Source organism: Acanthochromis polyacanthus, chromosome 23 (genome assembly GCF_021347895.1).
Source record: "Acanthochromis polyacanthus isolate Apoly-LR-REF ecotype Palm Island chromosome 23, KAUST_Apoly_ChrSc, whole genome shotgun sequence".
Lineage (NCBI taxonomy): Eukaryota > Metazoa > Chordata > Actinopteri > Pomacentridae > Acanthochromis > Acanthochromis polyacanthus.
In genome coordinates, this window is record NC_067135.1 from 3,480,787 (window position 1) to 3,494,599 (window position 13,813).

Genomic DNA, 13,813 nt, shown 5'->3' on the forward strand with positions numbered 1-13,813 from the left:
CCCATTGATTAACTCAGTGTGGTTGAACTGACATTAGCCCAGTTAATAACAGCACCTCATAAATTTTGCAGTTTGGCTTTCCCACTCTTCAAACTGTCACTGGTTTTGCAAATTTATGAGCGTACTTGTATGCATGTGTGACACAAAAGTAATTCCCCCTTCTTCCCCTCCAGTGTTACAAATCCTCCAAAGACCACACCCCTCAGATGGAGCTCACCCTATCAGGGTGCAGCATCACTCACGTCCCCAAAGACGGCAAGAAGAAGAAGCATGAGCTGAAGATCGTCCACCAGGGGGCGGACGCCTTGGTGCTGGCGGTGCAGAGCAAAGAACAGGCCGAGGAGTGGCTCAAGGTAATGCAATGAACCTGAAAGTTGGTTTCATAACTGAGTGAACTTGGCCCAGAGCAAACAAGTACATCGACCTCAAGTCCCAATAGTTTTCTTCCAACATCAAGACCCATTAGACGGTGAAGAGTGCTGATAAGCAGCTGGTTTTCAGGGCTCATCACTTTCAGTCATTTCTGCTTTTCTGAATCAAGAGTTTTCTTGAACACATAACTGCTAGATAGCTCAGATATGTTCTTAGTTCTGAGTCCCTTTCAGTGGTTTGTCACTAAAACGGTGCTTGTGAGTCACTAAGTAACTTTTTTGTTCATATACCACTCAAAATTTAGAATGTTTAATGACTTTATTGTAACATCATTAGAAATCAAAAACTTCCTTGTGTCTGTATTGAGTGGAATATAGGCATAGTGTCACTAAAAGACATGATGAAACCCTATTAGCTATTCAAATATTGCTTTCTCACAGTCTCATAGGCCATAAATGCTGCTCACCATACATCAGTGTAAAGGTCAATATATAACTGAGGGACTTGTGAAGTCCATGGGATATATCTTGCATACCTTTTTATTTAAAGTTTAAAAAAACAACAACTGATGTTTCATATATTTATTATGATCATGTCTTTACAAATTCTACCATTATTTGTGATGGAAACAATAAATAAAAATAATAAAAAATGACTGGACATCATGATAATGTCAACTAAATAACCGTCCGAATTTGGTGAGAGCCACCTTCTGATCACCTAAACAATAATAAAATGAGCTCATTCAGCAATTTTACTCAGTTGTATACATAATATTTAGAAGAATCTTTCTCTTAAAATACCATGTGGTGTTTGGTTCTAGGCGGCCATGTTGATTTTAGGCCTGAAAACAGCAAAAATGCGAACTATGATACAAAAAGTCACACAGCTATGTATTGACCGGTAACATAGTTCAGACTGGGGTGAGATTCTTTGGATTTCGGTTTCATGTTGATGTTGTTGCCATTGAGGTAAAATTAGGTGTTCTGTAATGTCCGTGTTTCTGCTAGCATTGAAAAATAAAGGGTGTGCCTCACTTTCTAAGAACAGCTTGGCTTTTGTTCTTCAAACGGGGCCTTTTCCTGATGTTGTTTCACTCGTTTGTTATGAACAGGTGGTTCTTCTGGTTCCTCTCTGATGTGATGATGTTTGGTTTTCACTCGTCCTCTGATCCCATCTCCTCTCTGTCTCTCGCACATTATTTTCTCCCCTCGTATTCTCTTTCGCTCTCAGATCTTTCCCTCTAGCAACAATTCGCCAAAACAAAACCCAGCCCGCCGACATCAAACAAGCAGCGGTGCTTTCTGCTTTTCAAACCCCTGCATCCTCGGGCCTCTCTGTGTTTCGGACCTCATCTGGTCTTTGGTTTTGAAGGAAACCCCACAGCCCCCTCTTTCTCCTCATCCCCGCTCTCCACAGATCTCCTGAGAATCTTCTGGAATGCCTTGTTTGTCCTCGAGAACCTATTGTGCGCTATTTAAAGATCCCTCCTCATTTATTTTTGCGGTGGTATTTTCGTCCTTGCTCGTGCCCTCTAGCCTCCACCTACTCACTTCGCCTTTAGCTGCACTTTTACCAGCATTGTTTCGGACTCGGAGGTGTGCTTTTTCTCCTCTCATTCTCTCTTGTCTTGTTAAAAAATGGAAACACCGGTGTAACTATTTGCAGCGTTTGCTTTCTGTCTTTTTCTTGAAGTTTCAGCTAAGTCGTGTTTATGGCAGGCAGGAAACAAAGATCAAAACAGTTTGTGTTTTTCTTCTTGATTGAATTACTCGTTCCACATGGCAATTAGCCGTTGTTTATTGATTGGCTGGTGCAGGCAACCTCATCGGGGCCGAAATATCTGCAGCCAGTCGCAACTAGACCCACGAAAATATACAAACCACCCAAACTATGGTAACGACTGCGCTAATTGTTGCTTGGAGATGCAGGGTCTGGACTCGTTTTTCGTCAGGTGCCTGGATGTTGGAAACATGTTGAACTGATAACGCCGTGGCAGTCAGTTTTTCACTCTCGCAATCACTGTGGTGTTTTTGTTTGCTTAATCGATGCACATGTAGTTCGTCATGCCGCTGCAATTGGCAGTCATCGTATCCAGTTGGCTGAGGTTTCGCGCTCACACCCTCCTCAGCAAAAGCAGCTCTGAATGTGTGCTGCATTCAGAGGGATGCCGGGTTTCCGCTGTTCTGAACCTCAGGGTGTGTAAGTGTGGCATCGAGCCAGAAAGATTAGTTCGTCCTTGTGTACGCGTTTGGTTATTGCGTCTTATTTATTATCCTTTTGTCTCTCAAGTTGCTGCTTCACATTACAAATCTGGATAATGGAAGTGAGGTTTCGTTAGGATATTTCCCCACCCTTGCTCAAGCCGCCAGCCAGCAATGTGCCCTCATGACTAACAGGAAGCCATGTGAAATCACTTTCAGCGAAAGGAGACGAGTGGCGAGGAGAGGAAGAGGCAGAGGCAGAAAAGAATAAGAGGAAAGGTTGGAAAGAACAAGAAAGGTGAAAGGAGGAAGGAAAAAGGAGAGGACAGAATAAAAGAGGGTGAAGGGAAAGCTGGGAGAGTACCTGAGGGTTTCCAAAGCCCACTAGTTACAGTAATGACTCTCCCAGACACCGTCTCCTAACGATGTGTTTATGGAATGCACATGTCCATATTGTGTCCTTGCTTCGTTCTTCTAAACCTTTTTATTGCTTTTATTGACAATTGTAAGAATTTCTCTCTTTTTTTCCCCCTTCTCTTTCTTTCTTTTTTCTTCTTGCTACAGTATGACCTCATTTCTTTGTCTCTGACTGATGTAATATCTTCTCTTCTCTTGGTTTTTTCCATACAAAGTTTGGTCAAAGTAAGTTGAATGTGGATTGTTATTCACAGCTTATGTGCTCAAGTTTGTCTAGTCCAGTCTAACCCCTGGTGTTTCATTGCTGACTGTTGTAAACTGCTGCTAACTGTTTGACAGTGCATGGCTATCCTGTGCATGCTTTTGTTGTAGTGGTTTTTATCATGAACCAGTGGCGCATGCTGCAGCATTTATGGCCAAAGTTAGAATGAAATGCTCCACTGTTTTTACCACTTGATCTAATAATGCCGATGTTCATCTGTGTTTCGCTCTGTTCCGAGCTTTTTATTACGTCAAATTTCTCTTCCAGGGAGTGTTGCCCTGAAGGCAGAATTCTAGATGCACTTTTATTTTGACCTAGCCTTCATTTTAAAGTTGTCTGTTGACAGTTGTCACTTCCTCTGCTTTGTAAATGCCACAGGGGCAATGTTGTAATTAACTTCATTTTTGAGCTGACTGGTTAAGTTAAAAGGACCCATTTACATGCATTTATGTTGTTTCATTCTGTTTTTATTGCCGTTTTCGCTCTGTAATGTGTATTAAGAGCCACAGTAAAGAAGCCGTTAGCGAATGTAGCACAATCCAAGGTGGTGTACAACCGGGAAATGTAAAGGAAGCCGTCTAAAAGCGCCGCCTGACGACGTATTCATCTGCTCTGCTCGCCAACTAGTTCAGTCGTAATGACGAAAAGCTGTAAGTGGAGGACGTTGTAAACCGAGGACCCTCTGCATTTTTAAAAACTGTTGAGGTTTTCTTATGTTTCACCTGGTTAACATTCTGTCCAAAGTGAGTAAAGTTATTGAAAGGGCTTTTTTTATAATATAGATTTTCACCACATCTATGGCTATAGCTAAATGTATATCGGCTTTCAAAGGATTTTATAACAATCAAATATGAAATGTGCACTCCACGGAGCTGAAAATATTCAGGAACTACTTCAGTACTTAAAGCACACGCTCAGCAACTTATCAACAGCATATTTCTCGGTATTGAAATTGGCATTTCAGCACCTAGAACTACCAGCCACAGTCTCACCACCTCCTCCAGTTTGATTTGCAGTACCTCATCAGGAATAATACCCCAGCCTGGCAGCAGAGCTCTGCTGTGAAAGACAGACGTGATGCTGCTATCTGTCCCGCTCTCCAGCCTCTGAACCGCTCTCCGAGCCAAACCCATGGAGCCACAGCCTGTCATTTCCCCCGCGAAACCCAATTATGCTCGCTTGAAGCCAAAACCAATGAGCGGAGGAGCTCTGCACGGCCAGAGACGGTTCAGAATGCTTGTGGAAAAGACGAGGGGGAGTCGGTGTGTGTGTGTGAGCGCATTAGCCGACTTGCGCACACAGCGGTTCGTCTGAAATCTCATTTCCCAGTACCCACCGTTCATCTGCACACATCCCTGTCACCGCCGCACGCCTAGGGTTGCCAGATCTGACGGTGGGCTGCCAGGTCTGAAGTCCAACGAGGTCACGGTAATGCACACTGGCGCCCCATCTAGAGCCCTGCAGATCTCATTCACCCCTGCTGGACCTTATTGTGCAGGGATTCCATGGATGTAGTAAAACTCTGTGGTGTCTAATGTGTGTGGCAGACCCACCCCTCCACCGACTGCTATAACACGCCACATGCACGCTCTCTCTCCTGGATTTACTCTGCTGCATGGTCTGTGTTGCCTTATGATCCCTTGGCTGCCATTCAGTAGCATGATGGGATATAACAGGGGAGGGAGTTCACCGTACATGTGGCCCATATTACCCAGCCACGCTCGCTAGACTGAAGGAATGAGCTGCTTAATTATGTGGCAATTGTGTGAGGAAATACTTTTGGATTTTTAAATAGGATCCTCCCATATGTCCTGATCACGTTCTTCCAGCAGCGTATGAATTGAACTCCCTGTGTGGCGATCATGTGTGTGTGAGTGGACTTTCCGTGTGTTTAATGTGAACGTCAGCCTCATTAGCTTTTGCTGTGTTTCCTCATGCTTTCCAGGTGATGAGAGAGGTGTGCGTTAATGGGAGCGTAGACTTGGACGGAGCTGGATCTGGATCGCCGGTGCACAAGCCTGAGCTGGAAAAGGTAAACAAAGCACACTCATGTGCTGACGGATGGTGCTGATGCGCTAATTCTGTTCGCAACTCTTCTGCTTTTCCTTTAATTGTTGTTTGTGAACGAGAATTTATTTTGGCTCAGGCAAATGCTGTGGGTTTGCTGTGCTCCAAAGCTAAATGCAAAGCAGCGACAGCAAATCTCCTGCAAATCTTTCGTGTGTTTTCTGCGAAGAGAAATGCATAAAACATTCAGGTAGCTGCAGAATTTATTAGCCTTGGCTAGTTATTGTTCATTTCATGTATAAGTTGATATAAAGTCTGATGTTTTGTTTGAAAAGTCTGTCGTCTCTTCTTGATGTGAGCTACCACTCGCGTAATTGAAGCGATCCTGCCTCCTACCCTGATAGAAGGTTATTACATGGAAGAAATTCATACCTTTGGCTGCATTTGTTCCTTCTTATGGTGCTGTTTGTGTGTCTGTCAAATCATAACAATGAGCTCAAAGACGCTAAAAAGCCGCTTAGAAATCTCTCTGGGTTTATTTTTTTTGCTGAAAGTGTCTCCATTCAGAATACATTATTAACAGAGATGTCCGATATTGTCTTTTTTGCCAATAACCGATATGCTGATAACTTTAGGTAGCATCACCTGTGGTGGAATTACCACATCATGCCTCATTTTATTGTGATGCTCCACTGGATGCATTCTCAAATGCAACAAGGCTTTCCAAATGTAAACATTGTCCGTGCAAAATACGAAAACTGCTTCAACGGAGTGTTGCTCTCTGACTGCTTTTCTCGTTTATTGTTGTGAATCTGAGAGGCAATAGTAAAGAATTTTCATGTCTTTCTTATACACCAGTAATGGCTTATTTGGGCTTAATAATCTTTAGTTGATTGTAAATGTTTTTTTGAACTATAATATAAATATACCTCCATCCCATAAGGGCGTCTTTTCTTGGCGTAATCGAACATAATCACACTAGGTAGTAAAAGCTGTTTGCCAAACAACGCTTAATTCCATATGGCACAGGAGGGAAAGTTTAGGGAGTTGAAGGGAAAACGGTGCGTTATTGGTTTTCATCTGGAAAGCTGGTAAAATCACTGGAGACATACAGCACCCGTCACATATATGTGTGTGTATATGTATGCGAGTGTGTTCAGTTGTGGAAAATGAGCTACATCAGAGGATCTTTAATGACAAGCCTCTCCTAACTTGGCACAGCAAACACAAACCCAGCCTAATTATTCAACTGTAACATTTAGCAGATGTTTCTGAGGGTTTTTACAGTGTACGACGTAATTAAACAGCTGTGTTGGTGCGTTAATGCCTTTTCTCCACCGGTCGTCTCCTGGAAAGTACAGTTTTGTTTTACTTACTACCTTCCTGTTCACCCGTTCTTTCTCTGTATGGTCTTCCTGCTGCCAGAAGGCGTCGAGTGACAGGCCGAGCTCAGACGGCGAAGCGACCCATGAAAATGGACACGGTGACTGCAAGGATCAAGGTGAGAGGCACGGCAGCAGGAACCAAATGATGGATACGGTTTGCATGGAGGCGAAAGTCTGCTGGGATTCACTGACTCCAATAAACGAGGCCGTTTCAGCTATCTGGAAGGAGTTTCTTGGAAAATCTCTCTCTGTTGGACATCTTTTATACAGAGTAGGGCTGTAAATAACGACGTGTCAACTAATCGTCTGAGCACGATACGTCATCAAAAGCGGAAGTGAGCGCGCAATCGTGCATATATTATGCACGATACAGCGCGGACATCCGTGATCTATCGTAATCGCGGACATCCGTGCTGCATCATGTATGCATAATATATGCACGATGCAGCGCCGATGTCCGTCCGTGTTCTGCGCTCCGGTCGGACGCTGATTTCTGTTGCATTGCGCGCTCACTTCCGCTTTTGATGACATATCGTGCTCAGACGATTAGTCGGGCGTAAACTAACCGTGACGTCACCCGTTGGTTTCAACGCCACGAAAATGAAGCCCGGATTTTGCTACTTCCTGGTCGCCATTTTGGATTTTTTGGAACCAGTGACGTAAAAAGCGTCATCAAACAGGCTGGACCGGAGAGCAACTAGGGGCAGGACCAGTCTATGGGCGGGCCAGACTGAGAGCTGAAGACTCTCTTATCCCGCCCACATTTTACCGCAGAGGCTTCTGTTGCTGTCTATCAAGTATAGCCACGCCCCCTGACTCCGCCAACTTTAGCGATTTATTTAAAATTCAGTATTGATTTATTTTAAGATCGACCACCTGATCTCTCATTTTGACCATGAAAACTAACGTGAAGAAAATCCTGAGCAGTAGAAAATCAGTCTATCACATTTTATTTTTTCCAAAAATGAATTGGGGTCTATGGAGAAAAAGCTTTTTGGAGCCAACCCTAGCGGACGGCGTGATATTGCAAATTTTTGACACTTCCGGGTTGGCTTCATTTTTGGAGCCAGATGCTACGTCCATCTTTATATACAATCTATGCGTTTACTCGACGCGTCATTGTTGCAGCCCTAATACAGAGTAAAATCCCCTTGCATTCTCGAGGTAACTTTAACTGTTTCCCTAAAGCGCAGCAACGGTTAAGTTAAATGGAAGATAGGACACTATCAATATTAGTGTTTCTTGGAACCATCAAGAATGTTCTGAACTCGGATCAAACTCTGACTTTAAAATTATGGCTGCCTTTCTTGTTTATGCTCTCTTATAATTCACAAGAATTCCCCCAAACTCTTGGATGATCATCCTTAATTAATAATACATGAAGCCTGAAGACAGAGCATTTGGATGCATTTAACACGGTTTTTCTAAGGAATGGTCTTTCCCTGCTCAACCACACGCCAAAACAAAGAGTTACGGTTGAAATAGTCTCTGATTATTTACTGTGTGTTTGCTCAGCAGGCGAAATTCCTCAGAGAGAAAAGAATCTCATTTTACTTGTCAGTTCAGATATTTGAATCGTCAACTAAAATTTAACACTCTTTTTTTTTTTTCGCCCCCATTCCAATTGTTTTATTTTTCCAGCATGAATTCCGAAGCAGATTTCCCACCAGCAGTTAATTTCAAATCTTCGATCCAGTTTGGGTGTTTTTATGGACTCAGCTCAGAGCTGTGATTCATGGACCTGGTTGTGTAAGTCGTGTTTGTGTGTCGTTTCTGTGCAACTAATTGGGGATGTAGGAATGGAATCGGCAGCGATCTGCCAGATGAGCCTAAGGCAGTCGTAAAAAGTAGTTGTCTGATTCTTCAGTGAAGTACCCTCTGTGTGTAGAAATCATTGTGTCAGATTGGATGCACGTTTTGGACTGCAGGTCTAATAAAGTAAATAAATAAAAAGTTTAGAAAATGTATCTCGACACCTAATCGAACAACTTATGTCATGTGATGCAGCTCACCTCAAAAAATGCTGATTCATACTAAGCTAGCTTCGTAAACAAATTAGCATTATCAGCTGAAATGAAATCTACTCCACTGAGTTGTCCCGTTTTCCTCATGCTTTGCTCATTCTCTCATTCCTAACACCCTCTTTTTTTCTCATTAATCAGCCACATTCTTTCCACGGCTGGTAACAAAAAAAGAGCTGATTTACTGGAATCAAATTTACCTGATCAGAGTTTTCCTGCGCCTCTTCTCTTGAAGGGAAACATAATAATAATTTCTCCTTTTTTTTTTTTCTTTTTAAAGGTTCGAATCGCTTTCACATGTGTGTGTCTGCTTTCCACCTCAGGCTTGCATTGTGTGTGTTTGTATACCTTTCGAGAAAAACCCCGCGACTCAAATTGAGTGCAGACGGCTTCCTATTTAACTAAGGCCGTCGCCATGGCAGTTGTCACATCATATCGGGGAGGAAAACGCAATCTGGAAAAAATGCTGAAACGGAGCGGCACAGACACTTGAACACAAAGAGTTTCTGTCGTTATCGTATCAGTTTAGACTGCTTTTTATTGGTTTTCAACGGCTAGGTGCTGATTCCTGCAAGGCGCAGGCGTCCTGTGTGCAAACCAGCCCTGGTGATTATATAAAGTATATTTCTGGGTGCACATGTGTGCCTAGAATCAGCCCAGCCGCTCAGGATGACATAAGCGAAAGGGAATGCTTTATATTTTCCTCCCCCTGTTCTTCTCCGCTGTGTCTTTAGCTTCAATTTCTGGCAGTTGAGAAAGGTTAAGAGTCCAATTTATTTTTCTTATCTTCATACAGTAGACACAAACGCTTCTTTCTCTTAAAATCCACTGCAGATGACAGTATCTATGAAGCAAGAGAGCCAAGCAGAAGCTATTTTTCCTTGTACAGACGAAGCGTCTCAGACTTAGCCTCTTAAGACCTGGCTTAGTCGACGTTAGCCCTCCTCCCAGCAGAATGTGCACTGTCATTCCTCTCTTTCTTTGGAAGGAAACTAGGCCAGCTCAAGTCGGCCCACTCGGACGAATGCGGATGCTCAGACTTTAAAATGAGCCCGACTCGCCAACAAAGAGCTTTTGAACCCACAAGGCTCTGATTAAACCCAGTGCCACTGATGCTGAACCCGTCGTTGTTTATAGTAGAGTCTGAAGTTGCTCTCTCTTTCTCTTTCTTTACTGTGTTTCAAAAGCACCCAGACGTAACTGAGTCAACATGATACTGACAGCTGACCGTGCTGATTAAACTCCCCATCTTTGTTTCTCTCAGGAAAGGGAAAGAAAAACTCAAAGTCGGAGCAGAAGTCTGGGACTGTGGGGAAGGGAGCAGGCAAGAAGATCACTAAGATCATCGGGCTGGGGAAGAAGAAGCCATCCATGGATGAGCAGACGTCGTCCGCAGAAGAAGACGTACCCACATGTGGTAAGAGGTGTCGGTGTGCTTCAAAGTAACCAGTTGGTTTCCTTCTATTCTTGAGGTATTGCATATGACATAATGCCCATTTTTCTTGGCTAATTTTAGTCTTGATTGTTTACATCCAGATGTAGTTGCTAGCTCTGCATTTGTTAGGCTATTGCTGGCTTTATTGGTGCATCGCTGCCACCCATAGATTAGTTTAATGGCATGATACAATGTGCACTTGTGTTTTGTTATGCAATAAACTAGTTTCCCCAATACAAACCGACTCCTGCAAAACTTGCCCCGTAACTTTCAGACTAAAACCTGCATGATTTCTTCCACAAAAGGGAGATCTCCTACTGATGGTTGCAGTTAGTGGAAAGGAACTTAGCTTCATATATAAATGAAAAAAGGTCGGCAAATTCCACCTCAACCATCACTTTTGCTGGGTGATGTACAAATTAGGAAGTTGCCGCAGGTAGCAAAAGTGCGTCAATACTCTGACAAGTTGACAGAAGGTTAAAGATGCAAAATAATATGCAATGACTCAACCAGTAGTTGCTAGCAAAGAAAGGTAAATCCACCCATTATTTTGAAACATTCAAGATAAAGTCAGGCAGTTTTTGTACCTTTAGTTTCAGGCGTAAGCCAACCAGAAAGTATCCATTCAGACCTGAATTATTGACACACCTCCGTCTGTTAAGTTCAGTGAATGATAACAGCTGATTATGATCCAAACAGCTTCGCTCCAGAGGTCTATAAAACACCAGAAGATCACATCCATCCATTTTAGCTCTACAGCAGTGAATTAAAAATGGCATTTGATGCAAAAATGTTAGGAAATCTTTGATGTGAAGCATCTTGAGCTATTCCCCGAGATCCTAGTGGGTTTTGGACAACTAATAGCGATAACAACAAGTGTGTTTAATCATTTGGGTCCCAGATTTGTGGTCACAATGAGAAACTAGTGGATAGGTTACCAGTGAGCTGAGAAGGTTATGCAGAAAACTTACCAACTACTGTGATCCATAATACCTAAAATACATACAGTGCTGTTTCCTGAGACACTCTTGTGTGTGGATTTGCAATTTGATACAGCACCGTTCAGAAGTTTGGGGTCACACGTTTTCTATGAAAACATGTACTAACATACTAACGCACAAGGGTTTTCTAATCATCAGTGAGCCTTTCACCACCATTAGCTAACACAATGTAGCATTAGAACACAGGAGTGATGGTTGCTGGAAATGTTCCTCTGTACCCCTATGGAGATATTCCATTAAAAATATCCAGCTAGAATAGTCATTTACCACATTAACAACATCTAGACTGGATTTCTGATTAATGTGATGTTATTTTCATTGACGTAAACTGGTTTTCTTTCAAAAATAAAGACACTTTTGAATGGTGGTTTACCTTAGCCTAGCCGCGCTAGACCCATGTTCTGAAGGCACAAGGGTCTAGGACCGCTCGACAGGGAGGGAGGCGGGCTAACAGGTTGTCTTTCAAATCACTCTGCAGCAATTGGGTAGGTATACAACCAATCAGCGCAACGAATAGGCTGACGTAGTTCCTAGAGCGCCGGCGGATTGTGGCTAAGTCCCATTAGCTTCCCAACCAGCGGAGCCAACTGGTATATTAAGGATTTGCCATATCCCGTCGGCATAAGTCCAAATATATCTTTCTTCTCAATGAAACACTTCAGTGCCGTCCTTTGTTTATCTTTCAAGTTGAATTTTAGCTTCAAATCTTTAAGGGCTGTGGCCAAAGCCGAGTCCAAAGATAACTGTTTATTGTGCACCGGTTGTTTCTGTCAGAACCGTCGCGCCTCTGTCGTCACTTCGTTACGCCCGCCTTCTGACTCTACACTTCATGGTGATTGGTCCCGCCAGTTTTAGGAGAATCCAGCCTCGAGCCTTATGGAGAGTAACTAGACCCACCCTGGCAGAGAATTAAATTCGTTGCCGTGGGTTGTCTAGCGCGGCTAGGCTAGGTTTATCTCTAAAGGGGAGTAAAATGACAACCAGTAAAAATCTCTCTCTGCAAACAGAACAGTTATTTCATGCACTAACTGTGTTAAATTATGCTTCGATTTAAATAAACTCTGAAGGATTACGATGTTGACTGCTTAAACGGTAAGCTAGCTGCTGTTGCTCTGACTGACAGGCTACCTGAACGTGCTCTCCAACAACCGCTGGCGGGAGCGCTGGTGCCGCCTCAGAGACAACCAGCTGCTCCTCCACAAGGACCGGGATGACTTGAAGAGCCACATCGCCTCTCTGCCCCTCCGAGGCTGCGAGGTCAACCCCGGCCTCGACCACAAGCACCCCTTCGCCTTCCGCCTGCTGCGTAACGGCCAAGAGGTGGCCGTCCTGGAGGTCAGCTGAATCGCCTTTAGCTACATTTAAATGCAAAAACACCCCACTGCTTGTCCTGTTTTCTTCCATATTGTTGGTCTTCCTCTCATGTGGTTAAGCATCTCCACCCACCAGTGACTTGTGTCTGTGCGTTTGATGTTGTTGGCGTGCACGGACTTCCTCCGTTTGCCGTCTTGCTTGTTTTGATTCTATTTCCTCACTTAGTCTGCACGCTATCCTTTAACACCATGTCATTACTAGATGTTTGATGGATGGTGACATAGAAGTTTCAGAAGTTCCAACAGCAGCTTGAACATGTTGTATTTGTGGAAAAGTTAATATTTATGATGCAACAGAAAGGAAAAATGGCCGTCAGCTGTAACCAAAATAGCAAATAGCGGCTATAAGTCGTCACCTTCACTGCAAAAACTCCAAATCTTACCAAGTCTATTTGTCTTATTTTTAGTCCAAATGTCTCATCACACTTGATTTAAGATAAATTGACTTAACAAGAGACATTTCAGCAAGCTGGAAGGACTTGTTTTAACCCTCGTGTCATTTTGTGGGTCAAATTGGCCCGGTTTAAAGTTTGAAAATGTGGGGGAAAAATGTATTTTCACAGTGAAACTTCTGATGTCCACATTTTCAACATTTTTGGGAATTTTTTGAACATTTTTGGTGGAAAAGAAGAAATGTTAAATTGTTTCTTTAAGAACATTCACAAAAAAATCGATTTTTATGTGACTGTTCTTAAAGAAATATTTTTAATTTTACTAATATATATATGTAATCATTTTAGATATTTTTGGGATTTTTTTGGAAGATTTTTTACTCATTTTGGAAAATATTTACAAGAATTTTCTTGTCAAATTTGGGGGACTTTTTCTTTTTTTTTAATAAAAGGGACACTTTGAAGGAATTACTGGAATTTTCTTCCTGAAGGTTTTGCAAATTTTCAGAAAATGTGGTTAATTTTTTTTCTCATTTTTTGGATTTTTTTCAAACAAGGAAATAATACTTTTTTGTGCTCATAAATGGGGACATCAGGAGGGTTAAGACAACGCAAATATCGTAAATATCTTGTTAAGCCAAACAATCTTGAAATTATCTTGTTTTGAGTTGAATTTTACAAGAAAACTCGAAACAAGTTTAATACATCTCAAATTAGGAGGTTACATGAAAACAAAAATCTATTTTTGAGTGAAAATTTGCTGTTTTTTAGCATGTCTGGCTTATTTTAAGACGCCTAAGCTGGACAATCCTGGTAAAATAAAGCTTAAAATAAGTTTCCCAGCTAATTTTATGATCCCAATATTCTAAATATCACATCTTATTTCAAGACATTTCTCACTTGTTCTATTGGCAGATTTTTTTTTCACTTATTTCAAAGTAAAA

The 13,813-nt window shown here is 42.4% G+C and overlaps 1 protein-coding gene across 7 annotated transcripts in view; it reads left to right on the forward strand.

The window, feature by feature from the left end:
* afap1 (actin filament associated protein 1) overlaps positions 1 to 13,813 on the forward strand; it is a 108,561-nt gene that overhangs the window by 81,828 nt on the left and 12,920 nt on the right. For 5 of the 7 annotated variants that reach the window (XM_051944051.1, XM_022218911.2, XM_022218912.2 and 2 more), the window contains exons 6-10: positions 174 to 353; positions 5,201 to 5,287; positions 6,688 to 6,763; positions 9,933 to 10,085; positions 12,228 to 12,439. In XM_051944051.1, the coding sequence (XP_051800011.1) occupies positions 174 to 353; positions 5,201 to 5,287; positions 6,688 to 6,763; positions 9,933 to 10,085; positions 12,228 to 12,439 (708 nt within the window). The remainder of the gene's footprint in view (positions 1 to 173; positions 354 to 5,200; positions 5,288 to 6,687; positions 6,764 to 9,932; positions 10,086 to 12,227; positions 12,440 to 13,813) is intronic. The other 2 variants (XM_022218914.2, XM_051944053.1) reach the window with 1 other exon arrangement.